Source organism: Narcine bancroftii, chromosome 1, assembly GCF_036971445.1.
Source record: "Narcine bancroftii isolate sNarBan1 chromosome 1, sNarBan1.hap1, whole genome shotgun sequence".
Classification (NCBI taxonomy): domain Eukaryota; kingdom Metazoa; phylum Chordata; class Chondrichthyes; order Torpediniformes; family Narcinidae; genus Narcine; species Narcine bancroftii.
Window position 1 is genome coordinate 214358061 of NC_091469.1, and position 27727 is coordinate 214385787.

The window sequence follows — 27727 nt, forward strand, 5'->3', positions numbered from 1 at the left end:
GCATTGAGAAAGCAACTCAACCAATGATAATTAGCCTTAGATGCAGAGAAGGATTTTGATAGAGTGGAATGGAGTTTTTTGATTTAAGTACTAGAGAAATTTAAATTGGGGCCACTGTTTATTGGTTGGGTTCAGGCTTTATATAGGGATTCATAGCTAGGTGGTGACAAATGGACAAATATCATCTTCTTTTAATTTAATCAGATCAACTAGACAAGGATGCCCTTTGTCACCAGTCCTATTTGCATTGGTAATAGAACCACTGGCACAATTGATTAGACAAGATGTTAATCTCTTTATTATTATTTATTTTTTTTTTTAAGCACAACCTGCTGGGTTGAACAGCATCAGTGGGAGAGAAAGAACGCGTAAGTTTCAGGTTCCAACTCTCAATTGGGGATCATTGTTTATTTTTTTTTAAAAAAAGGTGGCAACCATTTAATATAGAGAGGAAGCAAAATATTTTTTCCATCTGGGTGTTTTTATGGAGGGGCTCCGCTTTGAGGCCAACTGCATCGGTGGGGAAATAAAATCTGCACTTCCCTTTTTGTCGATCTCCAGCGTCACTTTAATGTGGAGCAGCCCCTCGGTGCGTCCTGCAGAGCCGATGGAGGCGGGGGGACTCAAGATGTTAATATTAAAGTAGGTTTAGATGAATATAAAATTAATTTATTTGCGGATAATGTTTTAGTATACTTAACTCATCCTAGGAACTCTTTGGGTTATTTACAAAAGCGGCTGGAGCAGTATGGGAATATTTCGGGTTATAAAATAAATTGGGACAAAAGTGAAATATTGCCAGTAGCAACCAGAGAATACTCTGATTGTAAACAAGTGACACAATTTTGGTGGTCTAATAAAATCAAATATTTAGGAATAGTTATTGATGTTGATTATTGGCACTTATATAAGTTGAATTATATTCCTTTATTAAATAAAATTAAAACTGATTTACATTGATGGAGAGATTTACCATTAATTCTATTGGGACGTGTCAATTGTATTAAGATGAATATTTTACCATAAACAGTTTTTTTTTCAATTATTCCTTATAAGCTTACAAAGGAATTTTTAAATTAATTGAATAAATCAATACATTTATTTTTATGATAGGGTAAATTATCTAAAGTATTGTTACAAAAATTAACATGGAAATGTGCTTGGGGGGGTTCAATTGCTACATTTTCAGAATTATTATGAGGTAGCCCAGTTGAAATTTATTAATAAGATGTTTTGTATGGCTTCTTTTCCTACTTGGGCTAAGATTGAATTGGTCCAGATTCATGATCAAAATGTAGATCAATTTATTTATAAATGGAATCCAAATCTTTTATAAAGTTATAATTTACCTGTGTTGAAACATTTAATGGATGTATGGTATATTAGGGACTGAATTATTGAGACCAAAGGTAAAGTTTCAGTTAAAACTCCATTATATCAGAATAAATTGTTTCCTTTTTTGATAAATAATGCTTATTTAAGACAGTGGGAATAGAAGGGCATTAGATTGGTGGATGATTGTTTTGAAGGGGGATTGATTGAGGGAAAAGTTTGGGATTACGTCATATATATATTATCAAGTACGTACTTGGTTAGTGGAGAATTTAGGGCGTGAATTGAGTTTACCTAAATGTTCTAAGTTTGAATTTTTCCTGACGGAAAGGAGTAAAAAAAGGTTTTATCTCAGAAATGTATGATTTGTTGCAGCAGAAGATGGCCAAGCCTGATTTATATAAAATGAAAAATAAATGGGAGACTGATTTAGCTACTACAGTATCTCAGGAAGTGTGGATGATGATGTATGAGGATAGTATGACCAAATTAATTAATGTGAAATATAGTTTAGTCCATTATAATTTTTTACATCAATTGTATTTAATTCTTGAGAAGCTAAAAAGATATGGCTTCAGTTCTTCAGATGTGTGTTTTCGTTGTGGGAAATAGATTCGTACTTTTTTTTACATTTGGTTTGGCTTTGAAAAGGTGAAACTTTTTTGGCAAAGAATTATGGAGTTTTTGAAAGGTTGATTTAAATTTATATTAACACTTGATCCTTTATTATTTTTAGTGGGATGTACTACCACATTCATGCTGGGCTTTAAATTGGATAAATTTCAAGTGGTGTTTATTTGCTTAGCTTTGGCAGTTGCTAGGAAATGTATAGCGGTTACATGAAAGGACAAAATTAAGTTGAATATTCAAAGATGGCATGCTGAAATGAGAAGCTGTGCTCCTTTGGAAAAGATAACGTATAACTTACATGATAATTATTTATTTAATTAAAAAATGGGATCCATATCTGAAATGTATGGGTTTGGAAATAAAATAGTTTGGTATAGATGATAATAATAATAATTCAGTTTTGTCTTTACCTTTTTTTATAATTAAAGATATACAAGTCTCATTAAATTAATCTGGAAGTTTACCCTGTTTAAATGAATCTGAAAACACCACATTCAAGTGAGATGTGAACAATTGAGAAAATAATTCTAAAAAATCCACAGGAAACCCATGGGGTCCAGGGGCTTTTCCAGATTGTAATGAGGTAATAGCAACGGTTATGTCCTGTTGTGAGATAGGTTCATCCAGTCTAATTTGACTATCTGAAGAAATCTTGGGAATTTTCAATTTGTACAGAAAATCTTTCATCAAATTACTGTCATTTGTGCATTCAGAAGAGTATAGCTTGGAGTGGAATCTGTTAAATGTATCGCTTAACTCCCAATGATGCCATTATCATTATGGACCTTTGCAATATGTCACTTAGGACAAATTCCTCTCAGTTGGCTAGCTAAAAATTTTCCAGATTTATCACCATGAATGTAAAATTGACTTTTACATTTCAAAGGATGGCATTCGACTGGTTATGTTGAGAGAAGATCATATTTAGTTTTCTGTTCAATCCATTTTTTTGTAAACATGTGAGTTTTAATTTGAGCATATTGTTAATATAACTGTTTAATTAACTCAGAACTTTCCTTGTTAGTCTTTTTTTAGTTACAGTATATGAAATGCTTTGCTCCCTAAGAAAAACCTTCAAAGTATCCCATATAACTCTCTGAGGAAAGATTTGTATCAAAGAAGAAAACTCTGTTTTTAAATAAATTTAACAAAGTCTTTATTTGATAATAACATCGAATTGAAATGCCAGTGTCTTTTACCTTGAGGAAAATTAGGAAGAGTCAGTGACCTTGTTACAGGGGCATGATTAGATATTATAATATTGTGGTATTCACAAAAATTAGTTAATGAAAGTAAATGATTATCAATAAAAAAAGTATTCAATGCACGAGTAAGTGTGAAAAACTTGGGAAAAAAAGAGTACTCTATTACTAAGATTTAAAAAAAAGTAAGACATCTGAAATCTGATTTTAAAAAAAATGTATTAATGAGGCAGATTTATTTAAGGGAGCCAGGTTAGAAGATGAACAATCTAGGATAGGGTCCAACCATAAGTTGAAATCACCAGCTAGAATAAATGAATATAAACTTACATACAGCAAGGAAGTAAAAAAAACCAAACGAATCCCACGTCATCAGCATTAGGAGCATAAATATTTGTAAAAACCACCAATTTATCATGTAATTTCTTTGAACCAATAACAAAATGACTGTTTTATGTTTTAATCAAAACATCATTATGTATGCTAAAAGGAATATTTTGATTGATACACCTCTAGATTTATCTTGAAAGGAAGAATGATATTGCTGCCATTTCCACCACAGCATCAGGTGCAAAACATTACTGTCATGCATTTGTGTCTCATGTAAAAATTTAATCGCAGCTTTAAGATGTTTTAAATGCGAATCCACTTTATTTTGTTTTACTGGATGATTTAAGCTTTTTGCATTCCATCTCAGCAACTTAATAGGATTAGCCTGTTATTAAAAAAAACACTGACATTAAAGCTAATTTCAGAAATTCCAACGCGCATGAGCAAAGCTGAGTTTGTGCAACCTACGTAACCTCCAGCCTGCAGATAACCTTATTAAACTAGAGAGTATGACATCCCAAGCTGGATCCTTGATTTCCCCCCTCCACCACCCCGGTCTTTTCCCCCTCTGAGCCTGTTCAACAGCAAACTAATTAAGAACAGAATCCCCCATTATTTTCCAGTTGCGATAAGGTGTTCCTGCTCTAAAACAAAATAATAATTCCCCAGCAGCTGTTCATAAAAATAAGCTATATTTAGTCTAAATTACAACGTAGGTCAGAAAAGATTAAAACATTTCTCAAAATTTTCTTTTAAATGTGTTGCAAAATATCAAAATAAGATTATCCTGTTTTTAGTAAGGCAATCTACCATAAATACAATCAAAGTATGTCAAATTCTTTTCCTTCAGCCACTCCAAATTTATTCATTTCCCACTAACAATGCCTTCCTGTGAAAGCCTTAAAAACAGATTAATGAATCTTTAATGTTTCAAAATGTAATCATTGGTTCAAAACAGCTATTCAGGCAATCATTTAGTAACTGGAGCAGGAAGGTTACTCATATACTCCCGCGCTTCCTTCACTGAACCAAACCAATTCTTATTCCCATTTGGAAGAGAGATACAAAGTCTTGCTGGAAACAGGAGTGATGGCTTACACCCATGATTGTACAGCTCTAACATAACCTCCTTGTAGATGGCATGCTGCTTCATAATTTTGGGAGAGTAATCTTCAACAATTCTAAATTGTTTGCCTTGTTATTGCAGTATACCTTTCCGACGGGCTTCATGAATAAGCAGTTCCTTAGTTTGATAATGATTTAGGCATATAACCACCAAACATGATTTTTGCTGCTGTTTTAGGCTTGGGTAGTAGTGAGCGATGTGCTCTGTCAAGCTCCAGTGGTGTCAGAAACATATCTTTCCCAAACACCATTACCAACAACTTAGAAAAAGATTTGGTAGGCATACAAGTTTCAGTATCTTCAGCCAAGTCTACAATATGCAGGTTTTGTCTTCTACTTCAACATTCTAGATCAACAACTCTTGTCATTAGCTTCTCGTTGTTATCTTCCAGGTGTTTGACCCGGTCTTTCAAATCCTTTAAAGTAGATTCTATCGAGGTTAAGCGCTTACTCTGTTCTTCAGTAGAACAACAGACCTGTGTAAGTTAATTCTGTGCCATAATCTTCAAGATGTTTAAAGTCTGCAGCAATAAACATTTTGATTTCTTCAGTAATTGGATTTGGCTGTGAATTAGCCGGAGTTTCTTGTTTCTTCTAATTTTTCCACTTGTATCCATTTAATACATGGAATATGAAATTTGACACCACTTCAAAAGTTTTTAAAAAAGTAAACGGGAAGAAAGTATGCTGAAGGTATGGAGCTGTGAAGGAGAAGTCTAGTCCATATCACACTTTAACGGAAGTCGGTTTATTTTTGACCTGACAATCATACTAATTTAAGAAAGACAACATTTATTTATTGATACCCTACTATAGAGAGCATTTGTGGAGAAAATTAATGAGATATACAGTTCAAATACTGTATCAATCCCAATTCTATGGTGCTTGTTGCTTGAGCTACTATAGCAACTTCATTAGAATGAACATATTGCTTAACTTGTATGTAGAAAGTTGGTGCATAACTGATGAAAAGTACAGTGAGTCAATTACATAGAATTGACTTCCCAATCTCTGAGAATATATTTGAGAAAAGTCTAAACTGATACAAGATCAGAAAAAGAAGCAGGAATTGCCCTTTAGACCCTGCAAACACACTCCACTATTCATTGAAATTTTTGTTTATTCCAAGTTCCTGCACTAGTTCTGTATTCCTTCATTCTCAAAATATCTCAACCTCTGTCAATCTCTGCCTTGAAAATACCAAGTAATTCAGCCTCCAATCTCAATTGTTTTGCAGGATCGTGAAGAAGATCCACATGAAGGAAAAATGTAAGATATTTTAAGTTTTTAATTAATTTGGTTGTATTTCTGAAAAAATAAAGCATTCCTGGATTGAAAACAACAAGGGAAAGTGAAGCCATTATTGGGTAGACTATTGCGTACAATGAAAGTTTAAAATTCATTAAGAAAACATCATTGGATTAATACCTTTGTTTGCAAGTTCTTTGTTCCAATGTCATCTCTTGTTGAGATGTATTCCTGTATTTGATCAAAATTAATTAATTTGGATATTCTTGCTGTGTTAGGGAAAAATATAACAATTATTGTTGCGACGTGAAATTTTCTATATTGAGATTGCTCAAGAATTCTCTTTAAAGTAATGATTTCATAAAATGGAAGTTTGAAGTGCATTTTAAAGCTCTGGAGCAATGATCTTGTTATACATCCAACATGCAGGTATAGCAGGCATAATCAAGGAAATTAGACATTTGTCATTAATTTATATTTGCTTTGATGAGTATTATAACTGAGGTCTTTATAAAATAATTCAGGTTACAATTTAATATGCTTTATGCTGAATCTCCATTTTTGTTTATTGGGAATAAACAAAATTGGAGGGAAAAAAACAAAGCAGAAACTTAAGGATGAGCAGATGATTATTAAAGTGAATGCCATGGTCTTATTGTAGTACATAAAGTTCTGGAAAAACTCAGCAGGTCCTGCAGCATCCATGGGAACCAAAAGGCGAACAAGGTTTTGGGCTTGAGCCTTTCATCGTATATCTTTTAAGGTATAATAATGTTGGATGTGGAAGCTAGAGGGGTGGTAGGTAAGGGGAACCCTATCCGTGTTATGTCTATAGGGGTAGATGAGGCAGAAATTTGCGGGAGGCAAATTGGATTCCAAATGAGCTTGGTAGTAAGAGGAGGAGGATAGTGATGGTTGAAAGTCCCTGACCAGTAATGTACCACAAAGATCGATGCATGGATATTTGATTTTCCGGGCACCAAGCACTCAGAGTTTGAAAATAAAACTTGCCCTTTACATCTATTTTAAACTTTTCTCTTCCCCCCCACCTGCCTCCCCCTCCCCCCCACCTTTAATGCATATTTCTGGTTGGAAACATGTCATGTTACAATATTATAAAACATTGGTTAGGGCACACTGAGAGAATTGTGTGGTGGCCAGAACTGCATACTATTGGTAAGATGTAGTTATGTAGGAGAGAGCAGTGATCAGATTCACAGAATGTTATCCAGATTGTAGGACTGGGATTATGGGAAGAGATGGGATAGGCTGGTGTTTGCCTTCCCTGGAGCAAAGGAGGCTGCGGAATGATGTAATAGAAGTCATAGAGTCGCACAGCATGGACATGAGCCACTCTGTCCACTGTCTTTGCAGACCAATGCAAATCGATCGCTGACATCCCTTCCGGTAATCTCCCTTCCACAGCCTCTAACCACATTATATCTCAACTCTACACTGCCTATTTCTGCCTCCTACCCAAGATCTACAAATTGCATTGCCTGGGTAGACACATTATATTAGTGTACACCTGCCTTACTGCATTTTGTCCCGGTCCCCCTTGGTCCAGTCCCTTTCCACCTACTTCCGGAATATCTCACATGAGCTGGGCTACCTCATTTTTACCATGGATGACTAGTCTCCATATACCTCCAATCTGCTTAAAGAAATTTAAAGGCCCTCCATTTCTTCCTTAAATACAGACCTAACCAGTCTCCCTCCACCACCTGACAGAACTTGTGCCCACCTCAATAAATTCTCCTTTCATTCATCCCACTTACTTCAAGTCAAAGATGCAGTCATGGGTACTCACATGGGTCTCCCAGATATACCTATCTTTTTCTTAGCTACATGGAGCAACCATGCTGCAAGCTTACACAGGCAATCCTCAATTCTTCCTCCACTACATTGATGCTGCTTCCCTCATCCACGATCAGCTCGTCAAATTCATATACTTTGCTGCTAACTTTCACCCTCAACTTCACGTAGTCCATCTCTGGCAACAATCTCCCTTTTTTGATCTCTGTCTCAATCTCAGTTGACAAACTATCTGTTGATATCCTCCATAAACCAACTAACTCCCACAGTTATCTTGTTTTCACCTATTCTCACTCTGTCCTCTAAGGATTTTATTCCTTTCTCCCTCTTCCTCAGTCTCCACTGCATCTGCTCCCAGCATTTGAGATGTCCTTTCTTCAGAAAATATGGCTTCTTTTCTGTCATTAACTTAGCATCACCACTCTTTCCTGCACATCTGCCTTGGCCCTTTCTCCCTCACCCAAGATGGGAATCCCCTTGTCCTCATCTACCACCCCACTAGCCATGACATTCAAAATAATATCCACTGTAATTTCTGCCACCTACAATGGGTTCCCATCACCAGACACTTCTTTCCCTTTCCTCCTCTCTCTGGTTTTCGCAGGGACTGCTACTTCTGGTACTGCCTCATCCACTTATCTCTTCCCACCAATTACTTCCTTGGAATCTACCCCATGAGCATAAGAAGTGCTACACCGCACCTCCTCCCTCACCAATATCTGACCAAGCTTTCCAGTTTCTAGATGGAAAAAAATCCCTCCAATCTCCTCCAAATCTTTTGCCCATCACTCTAAATCTATGTCCTTTAATATGTCTTGTACGGGGAAATTTTTCCTGAAATGTACTATCTATAAATCTTCATAATTTGATATACATCAGTCATGTCCCCTTTTAACCTCCTTCACCCCAAAGAAAAGTACCTAACTTTTACATTCTTCCATCAAAACTGAAATGTACCAGCCTAGAGAACTCCCTGGTTAATCTCCTTTGCACGCTTTTTTTCTTGAGTAAGTACTCCAGCTAAGGTGTGACCAGTGTTTTATGAAGTATAATTTTCCTGGTCATTGTCTTGACTAATGAAGATTCCTTGTTTTGTCTCCCCTCCTTTTCTTTTGATTCCTTTCCCACCCAGACCTGCCACCCATTCTCACCTCTCCCCCCTTCTTTGATTCCATCCTATTCCAGACCCATGTTTCCACTGATTTTTCTCTTTTGCCCCCTGATCCCCTCCCCGTGGTTCCATCTGGTATCTCTTTATAACACCAATGACACTTTCAATACTTATCAAATTCCCACATTGGCAGTCTTTGTCTTCTAAGCACTCACTACACCCTAAATGACACATCTTCATCTGACCCCTTTAGTTTTTTTTTAACCCCTCTCTCACTATTATTTGACATCTGCCAATCTTTTGCCTCTGTCTGTTATGTTTCCCCTCTTCCTGGTCAATTAATACCATGTGAGCCCCTGTCTTGCTCCTCCCACCCTGTCCTCTGCACTGGCTTCTCCACGCTACATTCCCACTCTTGATTAAGGGCTTCAACCTGAAACATTAACTATTCATTTTCTCCCACTGCTGCTTGGTCCACTTGTTTCCTCCACCAAATTGTGCTTAGCTTCAGATTCCAGCATCTGCAGATTCCTGGTGGTCTCTAATGATGATCAGTATCTCATTACAGCTTCTTAACCATGTTATCTACTGCTATATCTACAACTTTCTAAAATGCTTGCAAAAAATATCTAAGGTGAGCATCACACTTTTATTTACAACATTTTCTTTCACACTTTTACACAGTTTAATTTTGCAGAGTTAACTCCTTGGAATACAACTTGTTCAGGCAATTGCATTAGAAAACATGATTTTAAAATGTTGTGATTACTTTTCAGTTGGTTTCGTGGGAAGATATCAAAACAAGAGGCATATAATCTACTAATGACAGGTACTGATCTATTGCAGGTTATGTAGCTTAATTGCATAGAAATGACCTTATTTCTGAGGCATTTGGATAATTACTCGGAGAAGCATTTTTGATGCAAGAATTTTAATTGAAAAACTGTTTTGCTTCAACAAGATTATTTTGCACTTGTGAAGCAGTAATATAACTTGTAATAAAATATTTTTAATGCCTTTGGTTAAATATAAATTTAGTAGCATAAGTGTATCCAATGTACAAGTGTTGAAAAATGTGGTTTTAAAAGATCCACATTGACCCTTTGATATGGGTGACAGAAGTTGCTCATGTTCTGTTGCATTATACTTAATTAAATATGCTTGGCCCATATCCCTCTAGAGCTTTTATACCTCTGTGCTTGTCCAAATATCTTTTAAGTGTTGTAATTCCACCCACCTCTGGAGACTCTGATACTCTTGGAGAAAAAAAACCTTGACAATACACCGTACACCCCTCATGATTTTACATGCCTTTGTAAGGTCACCCTTCAGCCTGTGGTACTCCAGGGGAAAAAAAATAGCCAACTTTAGTTACATGGCACCTTACCCATGACTAATAATGATACAAATTTCTTTGCCAGGCCATCCTCAATTTCTTCCTTAGCTTTTCACAATGTCCTATGATGCACTTGATCAGGCCCTGGGAATTTATCTATATATGGCACCATCTCTTCTGTAATGGACTGTCTTCAAGGCACCACTGTTAATTTCCCCGAGTTTCCAAGCATCAATGTCTTCCCATGGTAAATAAAGGTGAGAAAAACTTGTTTAGGGTCTTGCCCATTACCTATGGCACTTGCTTATTTTTAAGATGGCCTATTCTCTCTCTAATTAGTCTTTTGTCCTTAATACACTTGTAGAATCTCTGGACTCTCTTTAACCTTGTCTGTTTTAGCAATATCATGATTCCAATTTGCCCTTTTGATTTCCCACTTGAATGTACTCCTAAATTCCCTATACCCAGGGATTCACTTGTTCCCAGCTGTCTATACGTGATTGTGTGGCGGCGCATATCCTCATGGCAAACTAGCCCCGCTTGTATCACCACGTGGTGGGGCAGCCATGGGAAATGGCGTCGTCAGAGATTTCTTTCTGACTCCAGCATCCTTTCCAGCGCTCACCCTGGGCAGCGATTATGACATCACAATGCACCAGGTGACTGAGCTCATGCTGCCCTTATAGGGACGTGCTGAATCTGAATAAAAACTGTCGTTAACGACCCTCAACATGGTGGCTGTGTTTCTTACACTGCTCACACCACCACAATATATGCCTTCCTTTTCTTGCCCTGAGCCTCAAAATCTCTCGTCATCTAGGAATCCATACTCATGCCATACATGCTGTCCCCAAACTCTCCCATCTCTTTTTTTAAGCTGCCTATTTGGCAGATATCCCTTTACCTGCAACAATCTCTCCCAATTAATCTTTACCAAATTCTGTTTATGCTATTAAAATTAAGTTTGCTCCAATTTACAACTTTAACTTGTGGACTGGTTCTATATTATAACAATTATTTTAAAATTAATAAAGTTGTGGTCATTGATTCTAAATTGCTCCGACACTGACAACTCAGTTTTCCATTGGGAGAGCCAGCATTGCATCCTTTTTAGTATGCCACCTACATGTTGTTTAAAAACACTTCCTGGATATGTTTAATAAATTCCACCCTATCCAACCCTTTATACTGGGAGTTCTAGTCAATGTGAGGGAAATTTAACCACCTATTATTAGAACCCTAATATTTCTTCAATTATCTGATCTTCCTGCATATTTTCCTTATATTTGTTATTCATTTGGGAAAATTTACTGAATTTTTCAGTTTTTCGGAGGATCAAAACTGAGTTTAGCAATGAAAAGCTGAAGGTTTTTTTTAAAAGTTGTCCAGACAGCAATGTGTATTATGAGAATAATTTTATCTGCAGTCTGTTCAGGACTCTGAACTTTATTAAGGAGGAAGAGAGATATTTTCAAAACCAGTTGAATTCTGAAGCAAGCTGTAAATATCTGTTACCTGTCATCTGATAGATCTGAGATAACGCTAAGATTGTGAATGTTTTTCCTTCTAATTTTTCTTTCTAAAATATTAAACCTATATTTTATTTTTTTTTACTTTTTAACTTAATGACAGAGTGAAACTAATTATGGAGATCACTTATCTTGACAATGTTAAAAACACAAGAGTTAATATGGGACTAGATGGAAGGTTATGGTTGAGTTGTGTAAGGACAGTAAGGTTAGAAAAGGGATCAACTGGAAAAGCAGAGAAGTACAGAGGGATTCAGGTGTTCTTGTGCATGAATTATAAAATAAAGCAGGCAGTTGTAGCAAACAGTTCAAAGGGCAAATGACATGTTGACCTTCATAGCAATGGGATTAGAGCTTGGAAATAGGGAAGTATAGGTACTTCCTGACTTGCGACCTATGCACATACATCCATAGGCACATATGACTGAATTTAAAAAAAAAAATATAATTTACACGGTTTATGTATATTTGATAAACTATAACAGGGATACAGGGTATGTAAGAGCCAAGATGTGCGTACTTACATAGTTAGTCGGCGTCCTAGGGTACATAGACAAGGTGCGTCCATCTTGATTCCAGTATGCACGTACAAGTCTTTGGTTGACGCATGCGCAGTGGGTTTGTATATTAGAGTTCAGTTGGTGCATGCATGAGAGTTAAGGCCATTAATTCAAAATCATCAGGGCGCTTAACTTTCGTGCATGTGCCAACCAAACTCCAATATGTGAACCAATCGAGATGGCTGCGCCCAGCCTACGGACTATGGGATGTCTACTAACATAGTAAGTAAGCACATTTCGGCTTTTACTTGCCCTGTATCCTTGTTATAGTTTGTCAATTACAATATTTGATTAAAAGGTTTCCTTTAAGACTTCAGTTCTTCATGCAAACGGGCAAAATTCCGATGTGTCCATTTCTAGATACGACAATCCTTTGGTCCCAATTACGGTTGTAAGTTGGGGAGTACCTGTATGCAGGGTGTGGTGAGGCCACTCTTGATTTAAAAAAAAATTAAGATTGGAAACAGTCCAAAGTGATTCATCAAGCTACTTCCTGGGATGAGAAGTTTTCCCTATTGAAAAAAGGCTAATGATTTGGACCTATATTCTTTGAACTTTGGAAGAGTGATGCATGTTCTTCGTGAAATGTTAAGGGGACATGACAGGGAAGATGTTAAAATGTTTTCACAGCTGGGAGAAACAAAGAAACATAATTCTACGATCAGGGGCATTGATCCAAGATCAATAGAGGTATTTAAATTGAAGGTAAATACATTTTTGAAAGATTAGGGGATTGATACTATGTGAACTCTTACAGAAGATAAATTAAGATCTGGGGTAGATCAGCCATTTATTCCCACATTCATTTAGAATGTGGAAAGGTTTGCTGGCCAGGCAGCCTAGTCCTTTTTTTTGTATGTTCTTGTAGGGTAGAAAAGAAGGTGCAAAATATGTTCATACATCTGCGGAAAGTAATGAAACAAATTATGGAAATACAAGGATGAAGGGAATAGAATGAGATATCTTAAAAGTAAGGCAAAAAGATTGGAGTTAGGAAATGCAAAAATACATATAGACTACCTGCTGCATATAACTTAAATGTAAATTTATTTTCCTTGCCTGAAGTATAATTCAAGAATTAATTGTTAGTTTGCTTTAAAAGCATTAATTAGAATGATTAATCAGTTTTTTTTTGTTCTAGTGGGCCAAATACGTGGCTTTCTTGTAAGACCATCAGATAACACACCGGGCGATTACTCTCTTTATTTTCGGACAAATGAAAATATTCAACGATTTAAAATATCTCCAACTTCAAATAATCAGTTTATGATGGGTGGCCGGTATTACAACAGGTAATCAATGTATTTTTTACACATTAAATTCAGATAGAACTGAAAGTTACAGTTCAAATAGAAGCCACTTGTCTTCAAAGTTGTTTGGCTGGTTACTGTACTGCAAAGCCTCACATGGATAAGGAGTTCAACTCTCGAGCAAAATTCCTGATTGCATATAGAATAGGTTTAAATTATAGCCAGTTGATGAAGTTTTCTCTTTTAACTCCTAAAATTGTAATTGTTACCTATGCTATTTTTTAATTGTGTCAAAACAATTATTGCTTTAGATGCAATAGAATGGGGTGGGGGGATGAAAGGGGAGGAGTGGCATTGCTCATCAGGGAAAATATCACAGCTGTGCTCAGGCAGGACAGACCAGAGGGCTCTTCTACTGAAGGCTATATGGGTGAAGCTGAGGACGACCATACTCATGGGGTTGTACTATAGTCCGCCCAATAGTCAACGATAATTGGAGGAAGAAATGTGTGGACAGCTAGCAGACAGCTGCAGGAAACATAAGGTTGTGATAGCAGGAAATTTAATTTTCCACATATTGATTGGGACTTCACTACTGTAAAAGGACCAGATTGCTTGGAGTTTTTCCAAATGTGTTCAGGAAAGTTTTCTAAATCAATATAAAGGTACTAACTAGAGAGAGTGCAATACTGGATCCCCTATGACAGAAATATGTCTAGGGGTCCAGTGATGATAATGCCATTAGTTTCAGGATATTTATGGAGGATAGGTCTGGACCTTGGGTTGAGATTCCAAATTGGAGAAAGGCCAATTTTGATGAAATGAGAAAGGATCTCGAATTTGTGGATTGGGAAAAGTTCTTTTCGGGCAAGGATGTATGAGGTAAAGGTAGAACTTTTTCAGATGAAATTTTGAGAGTATGGAGATTGTATGTTCCTGTCAGGATTAAAGGCTAGGTTAGCAGGCAGTGAGATCATGGAACATTTACAGATTAAAGAGGAGCAAGTACTTGGAAATGAGGGTAGATAAATCCTAAGGGCCTGACAAGATATTCTTTTATACCTTGAGGGAAACTAGTGTAGAAATTGCAGGGGCTCTGGTAGAAATATTAAAATGTTCTTAGCCACAGGTGAGGTGCTGGAGGATGGGATCGTAGCTCATGTTGTTCCATTGTTTAAAAAAGGCTCCATAAGTAACCATGGAAATTATCATGCCTTTGTGCATGGTAGGTCGTGTTTAACCAATCTTAGAGAGTTTTTTGAGGAAGTTACCAGGAAATCTAATGAAGGAAAGGCTGTGGATGTTGTATACATTGATTTTAGTAAGGCCTTAGACAAGGTCCCACTCACATGGGAGGTTAGTCAGGCCACTCACATGGGAGGTTAGTCAGGAAGGTTCAGACCCTAGGTATTCATGATGAAGTATTGAACTGGATTCAACAATGGTTGGACAGGAGAAGCCAGAGAGTAGTGTTGTATGATGGCTTTTCAGACTGGAGGCCTGTGACCAGTATTTCAATGATCTGGATGATAATGTGGTAAATTGGATCATCAAGTTTGCAGATGACACTAAGATTGGAAGAGTTGCAGACAGTGAAAAAGGTTTTCAAAACTTTCAGAGGGATCTGGACCATTTGGAAAACTGGGCTGAAAAATAACACTGGAATTTAATGCAGACAAGTGTGAGGTTTTGCATTTTGGAAGGACCAACCAGGAAAGGACATGCACAGTAAATAGAAGGGCACTGAGTAGTGCAGTAAAACGGAGGGGTCTGGGAAGACAGATACATAATTCTCTGAAAGTGGTGTCACAGGTGGATAGGGTTATAAAGAGAGCTTTTTGCATATAGGCTGTCATAAATTAAAGTATTGCGTATAGGGGTTGGGGTGTTATGGTAAAGTTGTATAAGACATTGGTGAGGCCAAATTTGGAGTGTTGTTTACAGTTTTGGTCACCTAACTACAGGAAAGATTTCAATAAGATGGAAAGAGTGCAGAGTAGATTTCTAGGATGTTGCCTGGACATCAGGAACAGAATTGCAGAGAAAGGTTAAACAGGTTAGGACTGTATTCCCTGGAGCGTAGGAGAATGAGGGGAGATTTGATAAAGGTATTTAAAATTATGAGGGGGGCAGACAGAATAGTCTTTTTCCACTGAGGGTAGGTGTGATTAAAAACCAGAGGACACGAATTAGGAGTGAAAGGGGAAAAATTTAAGGGGAACTTGAGGGGGATCTTCACACAGAGAGTGGTGGGAGTGTGGAATGAGCTTCCAGCTGAGCTGGTGAATGTGGGATCAATTTTAACATTTAAGAGGAATTTGGACAGGTACATAGATTGGAGATGTATGGAGGGTTATGGACTGGGTGCAAAAAAATAGACTAGAAGGGCCCTGTTCTGTGCTGTAATGTTCTATGGTTTAATCTGGTGTAAAAATTGAAGTTGGCAAATTAATCATACTTTTTATGATTACAAGATTGATAAAATAATGTAAACTTGAAAAGATTTGCAGAACAATCATATCACTTGCATTCAATTAGGCCCCTTGACCTTATTCACCTGTAGTAACTAAGATGTCATTCTAGGCTAGTCCCATTTGCCGTATTGGGTCCATAGTCTTCAAAGCTCAACTGGCTTGAAAGTTATAAATCACCATTGCAATGAATATAGTCTTTTTTTTACTGTTTTCATGTCAACATACAACAAATATGACATCACCCTTATAAGAATTGTTTCTCAAAGAGAGCACCAATTGGTAACTTCACCTCATGGTTGGTGGTATTCATTATAAATGCAGGAATCTTGCAACCTCTGTCCTACATATGCTTGGTGGCTAAGATTTCATATCCTCTTGGTAGAGAAATTAAAAATATAATTATCCACTGGGTGGGTGAAGATGTGTCGTGCCAAGTGACTGGGCCTTTCTTTTGACCGAATGGTCTATGGTTCTAAATATCAAAACCAGAAAAACATACTGTTGGCCAACACACTGTCCGGCCCCACCCCCCACCTCAGGGTCTGTCCCAGGGAATAGACTATTCAGCCCAGCCAAGGCACAACAGGAAGACCTTGAGATCCCGGCATTCAGGACAGCAAATTCTGGGCTCAGGCTGGAGGATGTCACCATCTGCCCAATAACCAGATGCTCCAGGCAGCTTGGAGACTGCAGATCTTCGACGCAATACACAGCCTGTCAAAATGGTAGTCAGTAGGTTTGTCTGGCATGGCTTCCAGAAACAGGTCAGTCAGTGGGCCAAGACCTGCATGCTCTGCCAGACGTCCAAAGTGCAGACACTTGTTTGAGGGGGGCACACTGGACACCTCTACAATAGCCGTACAAGGGGGTCGTACAAAGTAGTCAGATATAACAGGTTGACGTGTGGTGGATATCGGAGGTAAAGAAGAGACTTTCACCATCGACCGCCTCAAGTCAGCACATCTGGACATTAGCCAACCGGTCTCCACTCAGCCCCCGCGGTGCAGAGGTAGGCCATCAAAAGTGGTGGATAGCGTTCCGATCGGCAGTTCTTGGTTGGGTGGGGAGGCCTCATGTAGCGGCTCGCTAACCAGGATGTGACCCGGTACACAAATGGCCAAGAAATGTGGTAACCCCGCAGGGGTCTATAACCTTCATCCCAGGTGACAACCCGCACAATGGGATGCAACAGCAATGGCGGGAACGCTGATCCATCCGAGGCCGGCACTGCTTTGATGTCACTCCTGATATCAGCAGTGGGGAGGTTATGTAAGCAATAAACCAGTGTTCCACTTCTTGGTGTGTGTCATTCTTTCCACACTTTGCAGTAGTGCACAAGCTACAGTCTCACTGATGTAGAGGAGGACACACTGAATGTAGTAGATTGGATTGGACGACGTGCATGTAAAGTTCTGCCTCACCTGGAAGTGGCTCTGGGTGGAGCTGAGGGAGGAGATGTAGGGACATGTTTTACAGATGTGGGAGTGCCTAAGAGGTAATCAGCCTAATTGAAACAATCAGTCTTTCCCCCATTTTGGTACCCTGTAAATCACTCCTCTTTTTCTCATTAACTATTCTAAAACTAAAAAAGTTATGGTCATTGGTTCCAAAATATGAGTAAGGGTAACCTGTGTACAGCATGTAAACAGACACTTCAGCCCATTTCAGGTAAAACACCCCCAGCCTGTTCCCCTTATAACTCAGGCTCTAGTATTGAAATATTCTTCATCAATTTTTATTTGCAGTCAGTCTATCTTAATTACATCCTTCTGCATGGCGACCAGAACTGCATACAATATTCCAGATGCAGTCTCATCTTATGTAGCTTGTAACATGACATCAGAATCAGGATTTATTGTCATGAAATTTGATATTTTGCAGAAGTATCAGTGCAAAAATACATATTATAAAAATCTTACAACATTACTATAAAACAAACTTTAAAAAAACCAATAAGCGTGCACGAAAAGTAAGGCAGTATCTATAGTTCATTGACTATTCAGGAATCTGATGTCAGCGGCGAAGAAGCTGTCCTTGTGCCACTGTGTGCTCGTCTTAAAGCTCCTGTACCTTTTCCCCATTGGTAGCAGAGTGAAGAGGGCATGCCTTGGGTGGTGGGGATATTTGAGGATAGAGGCTGCTTTTTAAGACACACCTCATGTAGATGTTTTCGATGGAGTGAAGTCTGATGCCTGTGATGTTGCAGGCTGAATTAAACCCACTGGAGTTTATTCTTGTCCTGAGAGTAGGTGCCTCCATACCAGGCAGTGATACAACCAGCCAGAATACTTTCCATGGTACATCTGTAGTAATTTACGAGAGTCTTTGGTGACATATCGAACCGCCCCAGACACCTCACAAAATATAGCCGCTGGTGAACCTTCTTTGTGATTGCATCAACATGGAGGCTCCAGGACAGATCCTCAGAGATGTTGACCTCCAGGAATTTGAAGTTCTCGACCCTCTCCACTACTAAGCTCTCGATGAGGTCTGAATCATGTTCCCGACTTCCTCCTGAAGTCCACAATCATCTCCTTGGCTTCGCTGACATTGAACACAAGGTTGTTGTCGTTACACCATTCCAAGAGCTGATCTATCTCCCTCCTGTACGCTTCCTCGTTGTCGTTTGTGATTCTGTCGAGAACTATGGTGTCATCGACAAACGTAGATGGCATTAGAATTGTGCCTGGCCACACAGTCATGGGGGTATAAAGAGTAGAGCGGATGGCTAAGCACACATCCTTGGGTGCATCCCAACTTTTATACTCAATGCACCCCATGATGAAGTTAAGCATGCCAGACTTCTTCACCACCTTGTCCACCAGAATAGAGCAATTGGTTAAACAACTGACTAGGGAGATGGGTATTATAAATCTGGTGTGTGTTGAGGCAAGATTAATTAATGCCTCAGGAAAACAAAATTTCCCCTGTGATGGTGGAGAATTTTGAGCATTTTGAATTCTCTACAGCATTGCACTATGGAGCCAGACTAATTAAATAGTTTTAAACCCAATATTTGAACTGGAGTGTCAAGAGGTGCAGGGTGAGAGTGGAAAATAGTCCCTGTACTGAGGCCAAAATTAGATCAGCCATAAAATTATTACATCGTGCAACAATCCTAGAGAGACCATTATGAATAGCTCGGCCTAGCATGTGTCCTTGCTAAACAATATTAGTAGGAGCCTGAAAATCATCCTTTTCCTCCTAGTACGTTTCTTGCTGGTTAACCTATCCAAAATCCATTCTGATATTTAGTACACTTGGGATGTGTTTCCAACCTATCTATTGCCTTCTTTCTATTTAGTATCTGCATTTTTTCTGTTTTATTATTGATCTGGCACTACTACCAGGTCAAAGATGCTTTCAAGCACTCCTAGTGCTTCCTATATTGGTATCTCTCTTCATGGTTCTAAAGAAATATATATGGTCTGAATTGTTATTTATTTAATAAGCACTACAGTATATGTGAACTTTTGAAGTGTTACCAATAAAATGAAGATATTTTTAATCCATAAGCAAGGCGACACTTTTAGCAAAAAATAGTATTAATATTTTCAAATGATTTTGACTTAATTTTAAAATGTGATTGCTTTACTATAGCATAGAAGAAATCATTGAGCACTATAGGAAGGAGCAGATTGTTGAAGGTTATTATCTTGAAAATCCTGTCCCCCTGCTGGTGAGTTAAGATGTAATAAATTTTCATCTTTAATTTTATCTGACCTTGTCACTAGACTTGTTTAAATATGTATTAACAGAGTATAAGTGGAGCAATATATATTCATTCTAATGTTTATTTCTAACGTTTTTAAAAAAAATTATAAACTTTGGATTTTAATATTTCCATAAAATACATATAATACATAATATTAGATGCAGTCCATGGATTTTGGAGTCTGATAGTTACAATTTCTACGATTGGGCAATTACTTAATATTGGTGTAATGAACACCTTTAAAGATTTTAAAAAAAGATTCTGAATATGTTACATCTTAGAAGAAAAAATTGTTACAATTTAAGAACCCATTGCAGAAAGAGAAAATTGGAACAGGTGTAGGGTGTTTGAATATTTGTTCCTGCTTTGCCATTTAGTACAATCTTGTTGGTCCCTGTTTTAATATCATATTGCTGCTCAATTATCATATACTTTTTGTGTCTAGAAATCTCTGCCTCTTTCTTAAATGTGTTCAGAACCTTAGCTTCCACTGCTTTCTTTGATAGAGAATTCAGTATCTTCTACTCCATTCTGAAGTATTTCTTCATCTCATTTCTTGCTGACTTTGCTCATATCTTGAAATTGTTAACCCTGGATCTGGGTCATTAGACAGTGGAAACATTCACCATCTATAGAATCGATGTTGCCCTGTCAGTATTCTGTATGTTTTGTTGGATCCCCACTCATTTTTTTTTAAGCTGGAGTGAATACAAGTCTACTCCATATAATCTTGCCTTGTATAACAGGAATCAGTCTGTTGAGCCTTTGCATTTCTCCCTTGAAGCCATGCAGATTATTTTAGGTGAGATTAAAATTGTGTGTGCTATACCTGTTGTTATTGTAACAAAACGTCCTTGCTCCTGTAACTCAAGGCTACAATAACAACAGGTTCTAAGGCATACAATTTGCCTCAATTGCTTGCTGCAACAGCTTGTTTGTTTTGATGATTGGTATATAAGAACACCCAGGTCCTTTCATATATCAGTATATCCTAATATATCTTCATTTCATCTATTGTATCCTGTTCTTCTATTGTATCCATTCTTACTGCTATTGATCTGACCCAGTAGGATCCAGTATTGCTAATGTATGGATCCCTCATCTAAATCATTTGCATATATTTTTAATTGTTGAGGCCCAAACACCATTCTGTCTCACTTTGATAAAGACTCATTCCTATTCTTTTTCTTGTCTGTCAACTATTTTTTAAATCTAGGCCAAGATATATATCCTTCAATTGTAACCTTTTGTCTAGGTCTTTATCTAATGTTGCCTGAAAATCCTAAGACACTACATCCACTAATTCTGTTTCTAAACTACTAGTTTCATTCTCATTAAGGTTGTCAAATACAATGTCACATTCATTGTAGATAGCACACAAGGCACTTCGTAGACCTGTTTCCTCACCATTCCAACTCCCCCAAGCGCCGGCCACCTCACTCTCCACTTACCAGATTTTGGAGCTTTCTGGTTTTTAGATGTCCAGATAAAGGATCGTGTACCTGTACTCTGCTTTTGCCTTTGACTGATAGTAGGTTAACTGGTTTGTTTCCTCTCTTCTCTTTTAAAAAGGAGTTGTCATTCTCCAATCTGCATAACTTGTTCCATAATCAATAGAATTTTGGAAGATGACATCCAATGTCACTATTTGCATACTCTCTTAGTACTATGGGATTCAGATTATCAGCATTCAGACACATTAATTTTGGCAGCTTTTTTATTTACTCATTCACATTTCCTTCAATTTCTCTTTTCAGTAGATTTTGCATTTCTAGAATGTTATCCATACCTTCTTCTTTGAAATATATTTGTTATTTTCCAGTTTTTCAATATTAATTTTCCTGTTTTGGACTGTAATAATACTAGCCAGTTATTATTGAACAAATGTAAGTTCCTGCACTCACAATTAAGCATGAAGTGAACCAAAGCAATCAATAAGCATCTCAACTATTTGTAAACTCGTAAATACATAACCTCAAATGTACGATCACTGAAAGTTTGTTTCAGGGAAAATCATATTCAGATGCTCTTCAGGTCAAAAGACCCCCCCCAAATTCAAAGTTGTCACTCATTAATAAAAACAATTATAACTTCACAAATGTAAGTATGGTAAAAGTATAACTTCCCACCAGCCTTTCAGTATGTGAGGCAACACTCACCAAAAAAAGTGTTTAGGATTACAATCTAAAAGTTCATCCCACAATTTTCATTCAATGCAGTAGCAATAGAAAATCAAATGGCATGATCAAGGTTTGTATTTTTATGTCTAGATTTTCTTGTTTCATAGTCTTTGTTCTGAATTGCACACTTTGAGTTTGCTCACTTAACTTCAGTGAAAATTCATCTGAAAAAACAAATTGCAGGTGGTCTGGTTCAGTTTTTATACTGAAGAGTAAAGCAGATTTAAGGAGGTGCTATTGGTGCTTGTTTTAAATTAAAGAACTGCTGCTGTTTGATGAATATAGTGAGTCTAATTGTGGTCTAACAGTTCTAGTATCTTAGGAATAAAGTTGAATTGAAAGTCATGTAATTGCCCTGTTATGTTGACTGATTTATTGAGTATTCAGATGTTGGGGCTGGTATTCAAAGTTTTGTTTTAGTCTTTTGTTGTTTCAAAATTGTAATTTGTGGAAAAAATTGGAAATGAAATGATACAGCTAATGAAAGATTTTAATTTATTTTAGAATCAAGAGCAAGTTCTCGATGATTCTGTTGATGGTAGAGAAATATACAATACAATCCGGCGCAAGCCAAAGGATGCACTTTATAAGAATATAGTGAAGGATGGCTACCTCTGGAAAAAGAGTAAGGAAACAATTTCAAGAGATTGTTCATATTTATCCTAATTTAGCTTTAATCATTCTGCTACAGAATTTTTTTGATCAGATAGGCTTGAAAGAAATTATCTTTCACATTGAATTCATAAATACAAAACTGGATACAATATCTAATGATTTAGCCCCTTACTTTGCTTGAGAAAAAATATTAATTTGAAATGTCAACTGAAATCAGGAAAAAGATAAAACTGGTAGGATTTTCACACTCTTTGATCTAAACACAGAAGTTTGTCACCCTGTGACTGCTTGGATTTGCTCTTGGTCATTTGGTTTTCTCTCTTTTCCCAGTGTTACACTGGTTGGTAGTTAATTGACCACCATAAATTGCCCCGTATGCATTAATGAATGGAAAATTTGGGAGAAGTCAGTGAGAATGAAAATTAATTAATAAAGTTTTGGTGCCAATAAGTAAATGATGATCAGTGTAGACTCTGGGTTGGAGGGCCTGTTTCTGTGCTGTACCTCTCTGTAATTCTGATGCTACAGAATCATAGTCTCTCGGGAATGATTTGATTAACAAATTGGGTGAAAAAACATAGAAATTTAGTTTTGACTTCCCTAAAGTAAGTTAGCCAAGGTTTCAGAAAACATCATAACACATAAATCTTTTTAATTCAAGATGAGCATCCCATGACTGCAACATGGATCATTCTCTGAAAGCTTTCCATTCTGTTTTAGTGTTATATATGTTTGGCTCATACTTTCATAATTGGTTTGAGGATACCTATCTTTTTAAAGTCAAGAATACTTGTACATCTCTCCCTATAGATCACAGTTTCCATACAAGTTTCCAGAATGTGAATCAAAGTATTGCAGATGCATAAAACCTGAAAATAAAAGCAGAAAATGCTTGGAAAAAATTTACCCAGTCATGCAGCATCAATAGAAAGAACCATTTTTTCAAGATGATGAATCACCCTGAATAATGACAGACCATTTGCCTGAAACATTGTTTGTTTCTCTCTCTGCATATTCTGCCTGATATCCTGAGTATCTCAAGCATTTTCTGTTTTAACTGATGAAATTATTCCATTTATCACCTAAAGTGTAATTTTCCAATAGTTCAAATTTGTAAAATGTTTTCTAATAACAATTCTTTCAGCATTTATTCAGATTATATTTAGTCCAAGATTTGTGATGTTTTGTGTAGTCTGAGGAATTAAATTAATTTTTATGTATATTGAAATTTAACATGTTAAGGATTAAGTCTCTTTCACCCCATACACCCTGCATTGGAGAAAAGGTAAGTAAATTAATGTCTCAGATCTCTGCAGTTATCAAGGCTCAAGTAAAATCCCTTATCCATCGTGTTCTCTTTGTATTAACTCTCTACATACTCCATCCTTGGGATGTAGATCATTAGGTCCAGAGGTCTTATCACCTTTCAGTCCCTTCTATGTTTCTTCTAACAAACCTAATTTGTCTATGTGACCAAGTTGATATTCTGTGCTAGTCCATATTGTTCTAAACCCATCCTATCAAGTTCAAGTTTGTTATCACCTGATTCTACAACTTCAACCCAATAAAATAGTGTTCTCTGGTCCTCAGTGCAAAAACATGCAAATAGATATCCAGTCATAGCACAGATGCAGACAAATGATATATATGCAGTACGAATATTTATATATAAAAATTCTTTAATAAATAGGAGAGTCTTGGAAAATTTGTATCATTCATTCAATCATTCAACAGTCTTATTGCCCCTGGGAAGAAGCTGTTTCTCAGCCTGGATGTGCTGACTCTGATGCTCCTGTATCGCTTTCCCAATGGGAGTAGCTGAAAGATGCTCCATGCTGTATGGTATAGGTCCTCCGTCATTTTGTGAGCCCTCTTCAACAACGATCCCGGTAGATCATGTTGATGGATGGTAGGGAGACCCCTATGATCATCTCTGCCACTCTTTTGGTCCTGTGAATTGACCTTTGATTCTGTTCTCTACAGCGTTGCGAAGCAGCTGGCCAGGACAATCTAAAAAGTTGATAGGACAGTGGTCAGTAGCCTGTCCACCTTGGTCTTCTCAGGAAGTTTATTTGCTGTTGCACCTTCCTGACAAGTGAGGAAATCCAGATAGATCTCTCAAAATATTTTCTATATCTTCAGGCAGCTCCTTCCAGATATGGACTATTCTCTTGTGTGAAAGAGTTTCCCTTCAGATCCCTTTTAAATCCTTCGCCTTTCCCCTCACCTTATAAGTATACCCTCTAGTTTTAGAATTGGGTCCCCTAGGAAAAAGATGGAGCATTCATTTTATCCTTGCCCCTCAATATCATTTTGTATACATTTTGTAAGTTCACCACTCAGTTAAAAAAAAGACTGAGCCTTTCCCAGCAACTCAAGCCTTCAAGACCAGATAATGTCCTGTTGAATTTCTTCAGCATCTCTTCAATATTGATAACATCTTCTTTCACCTGGGCAACCATACTCCAATTGTGGTTTTACCTGCAACTTGTACAACTGTTTCATGGTATCCCAACTTCTGTACGCCATATCTTGCCCAATGAAAGTAAACATGCTACCTTGTCCACCAGAATCTCCGCTTTCACAGAACTAAGCACCTGGGTCTTTCTCTTCTACAATTCTCATAATGGTTTGACCACCTCCTCTGCATGTCTTGTTCTGGTTTGTCAGAATTAAATAAGAAAGTACTTGTGAGCAAGTCAGGGTCTTTAATTGCAGCAACCTGAAGAGATTGATTGGGAAAGGATGTTTGCAGGCAAGTGGACAGGTGGCAAGTGGGAAACTTTCAATAAGTGAGAGAGTAAAATCTGACAGACAGCCTCTGGATCAAACTAATCCTTCATTGAGTATAAATGTGTTAAAGGACCCATCCCATCCTAGTCGCATTACCTTCTACACCCATCCCTCCCCAATCACTTCTGGCTGGCAGAAAATGCACGAGCTTGAAACGAAGCTCCAGATTTACAAACAGTTTCTTTGCTGCTGTTATCAGACTCTTGAATGGACATTTCATTAGTAAAAGATGATTTCCCTTCATTGTTTAACTGTACTTTTCTCTATGTCCAGTACTTTGTCCTATGTCTTGCAATTTGTTTTATTGTTGCACATCCTATTATACTTTAAGTATGGGTTAACTTACATGGATAACACAGAAAGCAAAATTTTCATTGTATTTTTGTACACTCGCACTTGTATTTGGTACACTAGTCGGTAACCTTATCTTGCTCTTTAATAGGAGATCCAGTGTTGTACCCTTCAATCTCTATGTAGTAATCAAGGAAACTTTCTTGGACACATTCAACAAATGGTCCATCATCCAAACCTTTTACTCTTATTGGGGGCCCAGTCAATATTAGTGGTTAAAATGACCCAGGGAAACTCCTCTATTATTTTTATTCCTTTCTGAGATCTTCTGACATATTGTGTGCAATTCTGGTTGCCAAGCTATAGGAAAGATATTGTTTAACTGGATAAGGTGCATTTCTTATTAGAGGATCTTTTAATGAGAAAATTTGGGAAAAATTTATTTTCCCATGAAGATAGATTATGATGCATGGTGTTCAACATCCAACTAGAATATGGTGTATGTGCTCCACAGCTGTTTCCTTTCACATATTTGGGGCATAAAATGCTTGGTATATCCCTGGTTAATCTAACTCTTACTTGGAAATTTTATGTAATTTAGCTGTATGACACTAAATTTTAATGCCTAATTGTAATATTTCTAAATGATTTATTTTTCTGCCTTTTTATTGATTCTTTGGGGAAAAAAAAGACTCAATTTGAGTATGGTACTGCCAAATTAGTAAAATCCACCTACATTGTGATACCATAATTAATGCTGACGTGTATTGTGAAATGTTCATTTATATTTTTCTATAAGATTGCACAAATCTTGAATGTTGTGTATTCCAGGCAAAAGTAAACGATGGAAAAACTTGTACTTCATTTTGGAAGGGAATGACTCCCAGCTAATCTATTTTGAAAGTGAAAAGAGAGCCACAAAGCCAAAAGGATTAATTGATCTCAGTGTTTGTACTGTGTATGGAGTTCATGACAGTCTATTTGGCAGGTGAAAATGATTATGAAATTTTATCTTTTCAAAAAGTCTCTGTACAAAATGTTTTTAACATTTCCATTGTTTTCCCATGTTCATTTAAATATCTATGGTATTTGTTGGAAAATCTTCCTTCATGTAACTTCAGATATTCTTTTGATTATGCCTTGTGCGTCAAGTTTTTATCTAAATAACACTAATGGGTGTTTGGCATCAATCCACTTGATTTATCTACACAAGCTAATGTTTCTTTGTCCCCCCTCCAACACTTTACCTGCTTTGGTTTAAAATAAAATGTATGCTAATAATGGGCTGCAAATCCACAGTGTAATGCTTCATCTCTTAAGAAAGGGTGTAAATTAATCATTAAAATGAATAAAGAGGTTCAATTTACAGATTTCAATTTTACTTATTTTCATTTCCACAGAAATATTGGATTAGTCAAGATCAGGAAGCTTTCTCACTTTCTGAAACTCCTTCAGGGATATCTTTCATACCACATTACTACCAGTACTATCCTCACAACCAAAAATTACTTGTATTAAACTCATTTAAACATATAAAATTTAAATGTGGCTTGACGGTTTTGAAAATGCTTCCTTTTTTGAAGGAGTAGAGCTTGGAGCTATACAGTCCAGTTGAGAATAAAAATCTAGAAATAATGATCTAAAATAACAATTGACCAATCTGCTTTCTCAGTTTAATATAGTTTATTCCCCGTCTGTTTGTGGTTGTTCCATGTCACTATAGTTAACTAGCCACTTCTTGATGTGACTCACCTTTTTAGGGGCACTGCAGGGAACTTGGATGGCATTATCCAAGGAAAGTTCATTGATTGGGAACCCTGTCAGAGAAGTCCATGGCCTTCAATTGTGTTGTATCTTACCTCTATTCAATAAGCCTTTGACCCAAAAATTATTCCTGTCACTTATCACACTTCTCAGTTCTCGGCACAATGGCTTTTTTTCATTTTGTGTCTTCTCTTTCCTGGCCGCAGTACAAGATGTTCTTGTCTGAGTTATAGACCAAAAACACACAATAAATCTCCAATCTATCCACCTCTGCAAAAGCTCAAAGAGGCCTAGCTTTCAGAAATAATGACTTTTTTCCCTTATACCGTAACCCCATAAATCCCCATCCCTATAACATTGGACAGCACGTATTCATTACCAAATATGTGCAATACATATTTCACTGCAATCAATATTGGAAATGGAA

The 27727-nt window shown here is 37.1% G+C and overlaps 1 protein-coding gene across 7 annotated transcripts in view; it reads left to right on the plus strand.

The window, feature by feature from the left end:
- The window catches only part of rasa1a (RAS p21 protein activator (GTPase activating protein) 1a), a 232161-nt gene that overhangs the window by 122874 nt on the left and 81560 nt on the right, over positions 1-27727 (plus strand). For all 7 annotated transcript variants that reach the window (XM_069890456.1, XM_069890428.1, XM_069890408.1 and 4 more), the window contains 6 exons: positions 5857-5888; positions 9570-9622; positions 13360-13510; positions 19543-19621; positions 22342-22462; positions 26368-26524. In XM_069890456.1, coding sequence (XP_069746557.1) covers positions 5857-5888; positions 9570-9622; positions 13360-13510; positions 19543-19621; positions 22342-22462; positions 26368-26524 — 593 coding nt within the window. The remainder of the gene's footprint in view (positions 1-5856; positions 5889-9569; positions 9623-13359; positions 13511-19542; positions 19622-22341; positions 22463-26367; positions 26525-27727) is intronic.